The 13274-nt window shown below is 40.2% G+C and overlaps 1 protein-coding gene across 1 annotated transcript in view; it reads right to left on the bottom strand.

Annotated features, from left to right (window-relative positions):
- Nucleotides 1-1322: 1322 nt before the first annotated feature.
- Nucleotides 1323-13274, bottom strand: part of LOC140493869 (low choriolytic enzyme-like) — a 96922-nt gene continuing 84970 nt past the window's right edge. The window contains exons 6-7 of the mRNA XM_072592862.1: nt 3409-3533; nt 1323-1354 (exon numbers count right to left, since the gene is read on the bottom strand). Coding sequence (XP_072448963.1) covers nt 1323-1354; nt 3409-3533 — 157 coding nt within the window. The remainder of the gene's footprint in view (nt 1355-3408; nt 3534-13274) is intronic.

Here is a 13274-nt window from a genome sequence, read left to right as displayed (position 1 = left end):
AAAGGGGGACGGGGAGAAGAATGGTCTTAGAATATCAGCTAATAGAATTACATATTGATAATTCAACTGAATTGATGATAAATATTGATTTATTTCTAACAGATGGTATTGAGCAGCTAATTTACGGTGCAGATGACACCAACATTTCTTATGAAGGGCTTATGCCGGAAACATCCATTCTCCTGCTCCTCGGATGCTGCCGGACGTGTGTTTTTCCAGCACCACACTCTCGACCCAGATGACACCAACAGTACAGTTTTAATTCCTGCACTGATGAAGGTTACCATGAACATTATAGTGGTGATCCTCAAGCTAAATTTGCCACCAGTCTTCTCTTTCTAATGACAGAGCAGCCCTAAAATCCTCAGGGACCATGGAAACATAACCTTGAAGGACGTTGCTTGGCTCAGTTGGCTGGACAGCTGGTTTGTAATGCCAACACTATGGGTTCAATTCCTACGTGAGCTGAGGTTATTGTGAAGAACACTCCTCCTCCCCTCAGGTTAAACCATCAACAGTCATCACACTCAGAGCAGACCTATGGTTCAATAGTAATATGCAACTTTACAAGAAACTAAAGGTAAAGTACAGAAACCTGGTCAGTGATTTCTGCTAACCTGTGTTCATAACCCCAGTTGTAGTGTTACTCAAGTATCAGCGCACTTTCCCAAGTGGGTCATTACAAAAGAATGCATTTTGTATTTTTTTGGTCCTCACTTTCTCCTGCTTGTCCAGCTTTGTCTATGTCAAACATATCTCCGTTTGTGAAAATAACCGATTTTTTTTTGTTTTCTTGACTTATTTTCTTCTGCTTTCCACAATGTGGGAACTTCTGACTTCTGGAGTGATTTTTGAGTCTTTCTTGCAGTTTATTCCTGTGGTCTTCAAGTTGTATCATCACCTCCTTTGACTATCTTTTAGTTTAAAAAGGTAACCACACATTTCTCAATTCTTTTATGGAACGGAAGAATTATTGGTCAAGCCAGCATTTGATGAAATAATGGGCTATCCAGGACATTTCAGAGGGCAGTTAAGAGTCAACCACATTATTGTGGGTCTGAAATTAGTGAACCAGATGGGCCTTTGTAACACCTAACAATACTTACATGGTTACTGTCAGAATAATTTTTAATTGCAGAGTTTTATTGAATTCAGATTTTGCTATCTATCATGGTGAGATTTTAATCCATGTCCCCAGACATTAGCTGGGATATCTGGACTAGTTCAGCAATATTACTGTTGTGTCATCACTTTCCCTCCCTTCTGACATGACATTGCGTATGTTATCCATATATTGGTAAAATGAGGAACAAGGATTTTGTTTATTTAACAAGTGTAGTTTGTCTAAGCTTAGCTGTGAATAAACAAACAGCAGAGTATCACATTTTTTGTTTAGGGATCCACAATGGAGAATAGTCATGGTTCCTGGTCATGTGAGGACATTCAGCAACATGGCTCATGCATATCTTGAGTTTCTTAAAGGGACCTCACTCAGAAATTATACAGCAATGACTAATCAGGTTAGGTCATGGATGGAGCTTACTTAAGAGAGTGGCAAGGGAATCAGGATGGAGAGTTGGAGGATGGTCCAGAAAAGTTGCAGTTGGTAAGTTGGGTGTCAGGGGATTTGGAGGTGTCAAGGGAGGAATCAAACAAATCAGAAGGAAGTCAGGTCAGGACACAGAGGGCAAAGAAGAGTTGAGGGAGTCATCCCAATAGTTAGGGGGTCAGGATAGAGTTGGGTGCTAGTCAGAGGTACTTCAAGAGGGTTAATTTGGAGGAATTAGGGGAAATTGGGGTTGGGAGCTGGGGGTTCACAAGTCAAAAGGTTGACTTACCAGGCCAAGGAGGGAGTCACAGGGGCCAGGTATCCAGAGGGTTAGGTGGCGAGATCTCCATCTGACTCTCTCGTTAACTATTCAGTTAAGTAAGTTGGAACTGTTCTAAATCTCTGTCTCTGACTCTGTGTTCAAGTCACTTTCCAGAAGCAGTGTTGCCTGTTAGCTGTTCTAACTTCCTGGGCAATTCCTTTGCATTTTTTTAGATCAGACATCTGTTTGCTGACTATCCAAAAGACTGAAGATCTAGGCCTATGTTTTAGGAAATGGTTCCTTGCAAATCATGAGAGAAAGAGGCAGGATATCTCAAACTGATATAGGAAGTGAGCTTATAGATCCAGTCCAGCTGAATCCTTGGTAGCCTCAAAGCCATTCAATTTCCTAGTAATATTTTTAGGAGGGATGAAAAGATAATTATCTGGAGACCTTGAAATAGACCTAAGTTTTTGTTTCTTTTTAGCATCAACATGGATCTTGATAAGATTCTTTTACTTTTTTCCCCCCAGTATCCAGTCTAAACTGCTGTCTTATCAGGTTCTTGCCTGACAATGAGACCTCCATCAACTGTTGTTTTAACCGTAATAAAGTAAACTGGATAGTAGACAAAACTGGGAGATCAAGTTGTACACAAAATCTGGCAGAATTGGAAGAAATATTTTTTACTTGTGAATAAGTAAAAAAAAAATTCTCACCTTGCATTGCTTTTTCCATAATCACTATATGACTGTCCTCTGGTTCTCAATTTGAGAATAGTTTCTCTTTATCCATTCTATCCAGACTATATCATAATTTTGAAAACTTTGATCATATCTCCCTAGTCCTCTCCTCTTCAAGGGAAACAGTTCCAATTCCTCCAATCCATCTTCATTTGTGAAGTGTTTTTTCTCTAAAACAATTCTTGTAGACCTCTTCTACACTCTCTCAAATCGCTTCTATAGTATGGAACCCAAAACCGTTCTCAATGTCCCAGATGAGGTATGACCAATGTCTTACATAAATTCATCATAACCCTGTCTGATCTATCCACGTTTCTGCTCCTTCCCGTCCTTTAGAATCGTACCCTTCATTTTGTCCTGTCTCTCCATATTCTTTGTACTAAAAAGTGCATTACTTCACAATGGCTTTCATCTATCACATACCTGCCTACCCCACGTGCCTGTCTGCTCACTGCCCTAATATGTCAACGCCTCTTGAAAAGTGTTTCAGTGTCCCCCTTGCACTTTACAAAATTACAAGAATTGTATCATTAATAAACAATTGCACTTACCTCCTGCAGACCAAGATCCATACAATTTACATTTATCAAGAAAAGCAAATGTCCCATTATCAAAACAGAACTTCTTCTAGCCTGAAAAATGTCAATTAACCATTACTCTCTGACCTATCACCCAGCCAATTTTGTGCCCACAATGCTGTCCTTTTTATCCTATGACCTGTAGCTTTTCTCAAGTCTGTGGCATTTTATTGCCTACTCCTTGGAAGTTCACATACTCCACTCCACATCAACTGCTAAATGGACTAATTCTGCCTTTATCTTTTAATATTTTATTCTTACATATTTTACACCTACCACACTCATACAACTTGTTTATCTTTATAACATCTTTGGTGGAAAGTCCTCGTGATTGTCCAATTTCAACGTTTGGATTTGGTATTGGTACCATTGTAGGCCGTTTATTCTTGCTAAAAGCATATCTGTAATAAAGAATAACATGTTTTTTTATAAATAATGATATTTAATGGATATATAGAGTTTAGAATAGGCAAGTTGGATGAAATTCACTCGACAAAACATTGATAAATCCGAACATTTTTGAATGAAATAAAAATGATCCTAATGCAGAAAAGAGGTGTTACCATTGAAAATGGTGGTCATGATCCATCTGCACACATGTAGTTATAATCATGATGTCATGCCATTGATGAGAGAAAATTAGCAACATTTTTTTAAACAAACATCTGGTAAAGCAGAGAAGGTAGAATGCACACATGACATCTGTTGCACATTTTACATTGCCCTGAAACAATTTTCACTTCACCATTTAGTGCAAGGTATATACATTAACAGCATCCAGATTGATGGTAATTTGGATTGATCTGTCGGGTGTGAAGCTAAAATGAACATGGATTTCTCTATGAAACCAAGTCCTAAAGTTTTACCATGTGGTTGTATCTGGAGCAGAGAAAACTTTTTTATGCAATCTCTTGGATCAACCTAAAACTTTTAAATGTTAGCAATCTTTTGTTTGAATGGTATCACACTAATTGTTACCAGAGTCAATCCAATTTTGCATATTCAAACTCAGTCTTCCACCTAGTGGTGTTATTGGCCACCATAGTTTCTTTCCCTTTTCTAGGGTATTAAAAGCACTGCCAGAACTCGCAATTGTATAAATGAAAGACTCTTGATACTTTGGCAATAGGGACAGGTTTCATGACCTAGGGCTCAGCAATACTTATTATAGTTATCAGTATTTATGCACTGAACCTTGTTATTCTTTGAATCAAACATCTAAGTGCAGATGGTATTACACAATCCAGTAGGGGTCTGCTTTCTGATGGACAGATCATTAGCTCAGGAGAAAAAAAAAGGTGAGGACTGCAGATGCTGGAGACCAGAATTGAAAAGTTGGTGCTAGAAAAGTGCAGCAGGCCAGGCAGCATCCGAGGAGCAGGAGAGGAAAAAAAAAACATTTTGGGCATAAGCCCTTCTTCAGGAATGAGGCTGGTGTGCCAAGCAGGCTGAGATAAAAAGGTAGCTCATTCACACTAAAACATCCCTAAATCCAAAAGTCAAAGAGAAAGATGATCAGTGTCTAAGCCCTAAAGCAGACCAAAGAGAGGAATTATCAATGCAGCATATACTTACCTAGACAGACAGACAGACAGACAATCTTAATATATTTGACTTAAATTTCCTAAATTCATAGTGGTTAACAGCAAAGGAGAATATTCAGCCCAACTTGTCCATGCCAAACAACATGGATCTGACTACAATATACTCATTTTCTAGCTCTTGACTCAGTCCTGGAAGCTATAGCGACAAATTCATTTGTGTTGCTATCTCAAAATTTGAGTGTTTCTGACTCAACACACTTTTGAGCACTGACTTTTCAGATTCCCATCAACATTGGGTGCAAAAAGATCTCAAGTCTCCTCTTAGCCTCTATCTCTTACCTTAAAAACTTATGCCCCGGTCAATGACTTCTGTACTAATGAAATAGTGCCTTCCTATCCACTGAATTAAAATACAAATACTGTGGGTGCCAGAAGTCTGAAACAAAAACAGGATGTGCTAGCGATCAGAGATCTGTGGATATGAACACCAAGGTCCTCAGATCTTCAGTACTTTGCAGGGTCCTACCATTTATTGGGAAATTCTTGCCTTGTTAATCTTTCCTGAGTCCATTACTTCCCACTTTTCCAGATTGGTCAGCTGGACAGAGCAGTGCTAAATGGATTTCAATCTCTTGATATCCTCTTGCAGTTTACAGCTATCGTCAACAGATACCATCCAACTGACTGTCATGTCATCCGACAACATATTGATCATTCCCCTTCACTTAAGTCTAACATCATTAATCTACATGACAAAGAGGAAGGGCCTCAGAAATGAGCGCTGCAAAACCCCCACTGAAAACAGGCTTCCAATCATAGAAACACCCCTTAAATCATCACCTTCTGCTTCCCATCTCTCAATTAATTTTGGATCCTATGTACCACTTTGCCTTAGATTTCCTATAATTTTACTTTCATAATGACTATTTTGCTCTGAGGAACTTAAAAGCCTTGCTAACATCATGTCGATCACAAAAGGTATTATTCCCATCAACACTCTTGGTTACCTCCTGAAAAAAATTCAATTAAGTTTGTCACAACATGACCATCCCTTACCAAATCTATGTAATGATCTGATTAATCTGTCTCTCTCCAAGTGCAGATAAATTCTGCCCCTCAGAATTCTTAGAACTTTCCCACCACTGAGGTCAGACTGACAAGCCTGTAATTTCCTGGCCTATACCTACTGTTTTTTGTCTCAATAATGGGAAAGTGAGATCAAATAAACTCAGCACTACAAGACATCTGTGTCAAGATGATTTGGTTTGAGCATTGCCATCACCAGAACTGATTCAGATGAAATGTGATCTCCTGGACTGAAAACAAGCAGCTCTTATTACCTGGAAACAGAAAATAAGAGTAGGAGTAGACCATTTGGCTCTTTGAGCCTGCTCCATCATTCATTATGATCTCATCCATATCTGTTCATCCATAGCTTGTTCCAGTTTTCCCACGTATCCTTTGATCCCTTTAGCTCCAATGTTATATCTGAATCCTTCTTCAAATCATGCAGTATTTTAGCTTCAACTGCTTTGTGGTAACGAATTCCACAGGCTCACCACTCTCTAGGTAAAGAAATCTCTCATCTCAGTCCTAAATGGTTAATCCCATATTCTTCGATTGGGATTTCAAATTCTGGACTGTCCATCAGAAACTTTCTTGCATTTACCCTATCCAGTCCTGTTGGGATTTTAGAGGTTTCTATGCGATCGCCTTGATTCATTTGAACTCCAGCAAACATCATTCTAAACAGTTTAATCTCTCTTCATACATCAGTCTGCCATCCCAGGGTTCTCTGGTAAACCTTTACTGTACTCTTCCTATAGCAAGAAGAGTGGAAGGGTGGGGTGCTGGAAGAGCAAAGCTAGTCAGGCAGCATCTGAAGAAAAAGGAGAATCGATGTTTCAGGCATAAGCCCTTCACCAGGAATTATCCAGCACCGCACTCTGATCTCTAGCATCTGCAGTCCTCACTTTCTCCTATAACAAGAACACTCTTCCTCAGAAAAGGAGACCAAAACTGCACACAATATTCCAGTATTGCCTCAGCAAGGCTGTATATTATTGTAGCAAGATATTCCTGCTTCTGTACTTGAATCCTCTTGCTATGAAGGCCATAGACCATTAGTCTTCTTTATCACCTGCTGCACTTACATGCTCACCTTCAACGACTGATGTACAAAGACACATTCCCATCTCTCAACTGAAGCCATTCAGATAATAATGTGCCTTCTTGTTTTTGCAACCAAAGTGAGTAAACTCACATTTATCCAGATTATATTGCATTTGTGCACCAGCATCCTCAACCAGGCCAACATCCCCAGCATTGAGGCACTGACCTCCCTTGATTGGCTACGATGGTTTGGGCACGTCATCCATATGGCCGACAAGACTCCCCAAGCTGCTCTACTCCCAGCTTCAAATTGGCAGGCAAGCCTTAGGTGGACTAAGGAAGCATTTCAGTAATACCCTCAAAGCCTCACTGGCGAAGTGCAGAAATTCCACAGACACCTGGGAATCATGGGCCCAAGACCATCACCGTGGAGGAAGGAGCACTCAGGAAGGTGTCGAGCACATCAAGGACTTGCTGTCAGGAAAACTTGGAAACCAGGCAGAACTGTAAAAAGAGCATTCTGCCACCCCAATACCCAATGCACCTCTTCCTGTGACCACCACCTGGCTAAAGTGTAACAGAGCTTATGGTAGCCGCATCAGTTTGTACAGCCACCTATGGACTTGCCCTGAGTGGAAGAGTGTCATCCTCATCTGCAAGGGACTGAGGATGATATGCCCACTCACTCTGAACAAATCACATTGTGGCAAATCTGTATCTTCCTCACAGCTGTGCCTCCCACCCAACTTTGTATCATCTACAAATTTGGAGATATTGCATTTAGTTCCCTCATCTAAATTCTTAATACATTGTGAATTGCTAGGATCTTAGTAACAATTACTATGTATCCTTAGTCACTGCCTGCCATTAAGAAAAAAAAAGGAGGGCCATTTACCTCTATTCTTGGTTTCCTGTCTGCCAACTAATATCCTATCCATCTCAAAGCACTCTCCATAATCCCATCCACTTTAATCTTCCATCCTAATCTCTTATGGGAATTTGTCAAAAATCTTCTGAAAGTCCAAATAAACCACATCAACTATACTAGTTTACATCCTGAAAGAATTCTAGTAGATTACCAAGCATGATTTCCCTCTTGTGAATCCAAGTTGACTCTGTCCGATCCTACACTGTTTTCTAAGTGTTTTGTAATGGATTCCAGCATTTTCCCCATTACAACATCAAATTCCTGGTTTTATCTCTACTTTGCTTTTTAAATAGAGGGATTACATTTGCAACCTTCCAATATGTAGGACGCATTCCACAGTCTATAGAACCTTGGAAAATGACCAATGCATCTGTTATTTCTTAGTCCACTTCCTGAAGTACTTTTGGGATATGGATTATCAGACTCTAGGGATTTATTGGCCTTCAATCCCATCAATTTTCCCAATACCATTTCTCTATTAATAGTGATTTCCCTCAGTTCCCCATTGTCCCTAAATCCTGTGCTCCCCAGTATTTCTGGTATGTTGTTATTTAAATCTTAAATTCTGAACAGAACCAAAGTATGTATTTTGTTGGTCAGCCACTTTTATTGAACACCATTACAAGTTTGAGCTCTGGCGAAGAGACTGACAGACATTGTCTTCACAATCTTTTTCTCTTCAGTGCTTACAGAAACGTTTCCTTTCAGTTTTTATGTTCCCTGCAAGCTCACGCTCATCCTCTATTTTATCTTTCTTAAATCAATCCCTTTGTCCTCCTTTACTGAAGTTTTAAATTGCTACCATTTCTTGAGTCTGTTGCTTTTTGTGGCCAACTTACATGCCTCTTCTCTGGACCTAATATCTCTAATTTACCTTGTAAGCCATGGTTTGGCCACATTTTGTTTAATTTTGCACCAGGCAGGAATGAGCAATTGTTGCAGGTCATTCATGTGTTCTTTGGATGTTTGCCATTGTCTTTCCACTGTCGTCCGTTTAAGTTTGATTCCCCAATCAATCATAGCCAATGCACACCTCGTACTATCATAGATTCCTCTATTTAGATTCAGCACCTTAGTCTCAGAATAAACTAAGTCATTCTCCACCTTGACAGAAATCTGTCATATTACGGTCGCTGATCCTTAAGGGGCGTCACACATTCTGACTTATTCCTTTCTCATTACACAATACCCGGAGATGGTCTGTTCTTTACATTGGGGAACCAACTATTGGGCCAGAAAACCATCCTGTATACACTTTAATAATGCCTCTATGGTTTTGTTACGGAATTAATTCGCCCAAACTACGTGCAGATTAAAGTCACTCTTTATTTGATGCAATTCCCAACATTACCAGTACATTTTGGGGCTTTATATACTAACCCCAGTAAGGTCGAAAAAGGCCATATATAAATATTGCTGCTGATCCCTGTACTTTCTTTGGACAGGACAATCAACATTGTGATTCTGGTAAGAAATCTTCAACCACTGGGAGGTGGTGATTGAGGAGGATTTTTGCAATGACCTTCTGTGGCAGACAGCAAGATGACCTGTCTGTCGGAACTACAATCAGTCTTATCTCTGCTCTTTAAGATGTTTGCAATTATGGCGATTTAGAGATCTCTTCTCCTTTCATAGAAACGAAATGAAGTTATGTATCCAAGCTAAGAGTGGGTTTACACTCCATCTCAGTATTTTGGTGGGAATTATGTCTGCATGGCAGTCTGGTTGATTGTTAGCCATCAGATGGCTTCTTCAACCTCATGTCAGGCTGGCATTGTTGTGGTGGATGGCAGGTAGCATGATGTTGGATGTGTTTGATGTCACCTACATTGAAGTCTTGGTTGAAGAGATCCTCAAAGTAGTCCTTCCAATGAGTACAGTCTATTCTTGATGATTGGTAGTTCATTCGTAACTGCTATTGGGTAGGTCCTTAGATACTTGGGCTTTGAATGGTCTTGACTGCATTGAAAAATCCATGCATGTCATGGCTGTCAGTGAATTGCTGGAATCCCTGTGCTTGTTCCACACACTGTTTCTTAAATTCATGTTATTTTTGATGGATCTTGGCCTTTGAGCTATGAGCAAAACTAGTTTGCTGTACCTGCATTATAGTCTTCTGTGATTCATGCAGTAGGACACCCAGATCTCAATGTGTCTCAGAAGTCTGCAACCTCTCACCTTATAGATATGTATTTTTTATTATTCTGCCAAAATGGATACCTTCACATTTTTGCACATTGTACTCCATTTGCCAGATCTTTACCCAAATCACTTAACCTATCTATAACTCTTTGTAGGTGTCTAATGTTCTCTTCACAATTCATTTTTCTACCTATCTTTGTATCAAAGAATTTAGCAATTCTCTTCAGTCACTTCATCCAAACCATGTACATATAAATTGTAAACGGTTGAGGCCCCACCAGCAATTCCTTTGACACACTACTGATGACATCCTGCCACAGTGAAAAAGACCTATTTAGTCTTACTCTCTGCTTCATGTTAGCCAACTAATCTTCTGTCCATGCCAATATGTTACCCCAAAACCATGAGCTTTTATTTTCCACAATAACCTTTGATATGGTACCTTATCAAATGCTTCTGAAAATCTAAATATAATACATTAATTGTTTCCCTTTTATCTGTTTTGGCTTTTTCCTGTTTGATTTGTGCCTCTGAGTGAGACAAACCATGTGATGGAATATTCTTCATGCACTTGGATGAGTACAGCTCAAAAATGCTCAAGAAACTTGACACCATCCAGAACATGCAACCCATTTGACTTCATTAACCATTTACTCTCTTCACCACTGACACTCAGTATCATTGTGTATCACCCTCAAAGATCACCAAGGCAGCCTTTGAGTGGAGCCGCAGAAAATGGGGGAGATACTAAATGATTATTTTGCATCAGTATTTACTGATGGAAAAGGATATGGAAGATATAGACTGGAGGGAAATAGATGGTGACATCTTGCAAAGTGTCCATATTACACAGAGGAAGTGCTGGATGTCTTGAAATGGGTAAAGGTGGATAAATCCCCAGGACCCGATCAGGTGTACCCTAGAACTCTGTGGGAAGTTAGAGAAGTGATTGCTGGGCCTCTTGCTGAGACATTTGTATCATCAATAGTCACAGGGGAGGTGCTGGAAGACTGGAAGTTGGCTAACGTGGTGCTACTGTTTAAGAAGGGTGGTACGGAGAAGCCAGAGAATTATAGACCAGTGAGCCTAATGTCAGTGGTGGGCAAGTTTGGGCGACACGGTGGCACAGTGGTTAGCACTATTGCCTCACAGCGCAAGAGACCCGGGTTCAATTCCCGCCTCAGGTGACTGACTGTGTGGCATTTGCACATTCTCCCCATGTCTGCGTGGATTTCCTCCAGTTTCCTCCCACAGTCCAAAAGTGTGCAGGTTAGGTGAATTGGCCATGCTAAATTGCCCATAGTGTTAGAGGCAAGAGTAAATGTAGGGTAATGGGTCGGGGGGGTCACGCTTCGGTGGGTCGGTGTGGACATGTTGGGCCGAAGGGCCTGTTTCCGCACTGTAAGTAATCTAAGTAAATCTAAGTAAGATGCACTGAAGAAATTCACCAAGGCTCCTTAGGCAGTTTCTTCCAAATCAACGACTACTACCATCTAAAAAAAAGGACAAGAATAGCAGATACATGGGATCTCCATTTCCTGCAAGTTTCCCTCCAAGCCATTTACCTTTGATTTGGAATATATCACTGTTCCATCACTGTTCCAGGGTCAATATCCTAGATCTCCCTCAAGAGCATTGTGAGTATGCAAAGACAAAATGTACTGCAGCGGTTCAAGGAGTCGACTAACTATCACCTTCTTAAGGTCAACTATGGTAATAAATGCTGTCTTAACCAAGAAGCCCCATCACCTCCTGAATAAAGTACAAATGTCAGTGTCATGGTGCCAAATTTCTTGGTCTATTTTAGTGATATGATAGTCATGTCTATTGCTGTTATATTTGTCAATGCAGGTCCTGATATTCCAGGTCTCTAGCTTAATTTTGATGAAATGGAGAATGCCTGTGTGTAGTTTCTTAGAATGATCAGCAATATCATCTTTCTGCAACATGGGTCTGCATGCTTCCCAAATGGGCGGCACAGTAGTTAGCACTGCTGCCTCACAACACCAGAGACCCGGGTTCAATTCTGCCTCAGGCGACTGTGCGAACTCCCCACAGTCATTCTCCCAGTGTCTGCATGGGTTTCCTCCAGGTGCTCTGGTTTCCTCCCACAGTCCAAAAATTGACAAGTTCGGTGAATTGGCCATGCTAAATTGCCTGTAGTGTTAGGTGAAGGGGTAAATGTAGGGGAATGGATCTAGGCGGGTCGGTGTGGACTTGTTGGGTCGAAGGGCCTGTTTCCACACTAAGTAATCTAATCTAATGACCAATTGAATCTTACTTCTGTGCCAATGTCCTTTTAATTCCTGATGTTACATTTCAGGCATTGGATCTCCTTGTATAGCTGCTCTAACTGGCTGGGTCTCTCACTCTCCATACCACTCCTGATTTTCAAATTTCTCTTCCTCCCTCCACCATTGTAACTGACCAATTCCAACTCACTCTTCACCGGTTCCAATTCAATTTAGGCCCAATTTACTTAGTGTAGGTCAACCCTCTCAACCTAGATTGAAATACAGCCTTTGCTGTATTTTCTCTACTGGAAGAATATCCTTCCTTAAATATGGAGATCAAAATTACAAGTATACTGTAGGTGTGGTTTTATTATATTTCTGTACAATTGAAGCAAGGCTTTCTGATTCTTGTACTCCAAGCTCTTTCTAAAAAGGACTAACTTGCAATTTATCTTCCTAATTGCTTGTTGTAAAAGTGAAAGTAAAAATAAGAAAGTAAAGAAAGGTAAAATCACCAATTTTCTCATTGGAGAGAGATGATGCGTAGTAGTTTAACCTAAGGGTTACCAATCCCTAGGCAAGGAGTAAGGTCAAAGACCTTCATGGTGGCTTCATCAATACAGGAGTTGAAACAGCACTCGGCATCACCAAACATCCATGTGATCTAACCATTGTACCTGTATGCTGACCTACCATATTCCTTGTGTAAGTATGTTCATGGACCAATGTTTAAAAGCCTGATTTTTTCTAAAAGCTTATTTTTCAGTTCAAAATGTATCAAAATAAAAAATTTCATATATCTGCATATTATATTTCATTTACCATCTTACTTCCCATTTTTCAACCAGTTTCTTTGTATCCTCCTCACAGCTTTCAACTCCACCTAACTTTCTACTGTCAGCATTCATTCTTGTTGTCTACTGTATACTGTAAATAACCATAGCTCCTGAACCCGTCCTTAAGGCACCCTATTCATTTCAGCCTGCAAACCTGAAAGTGCCCAACCTATCCTTACTATCTGCTTCCTGCCCATTAATTAGTCTATATTAATATAGACAAAACCTATCTGCATGCAAGCACAAATATCTTTGCTGTGAGCTTGAAGTGGCATTCTATCAAAGGTGTTTTGGAAATCCAACTACATATGTTGGTCCCCCTTTATCCGCCCTATTACTTAAAAAA

The sequence above is a fragment of the Chiloscyllium punctatum genome, chromosome 22, assembly GCF_047496795.1.
Source record: "Chiloscyllium punctatum isolate Juve2018m chromosome 22, sChiPun1.3, whole genome shotgun sequence".
Classification (NCBI taxonomy): domain Eukaryota; kingdom Metazoa; phylum Chordata; class Chondrichthyes; order Orectolobiformes; family Hemiscylliidae; genus Chiloscyllium; species Chiloscyllium punctatum.
Note: the sequence above shows the minus strand (reverse complement) of the source record. Positions and strands in the feature narration are given on the sequence as shown.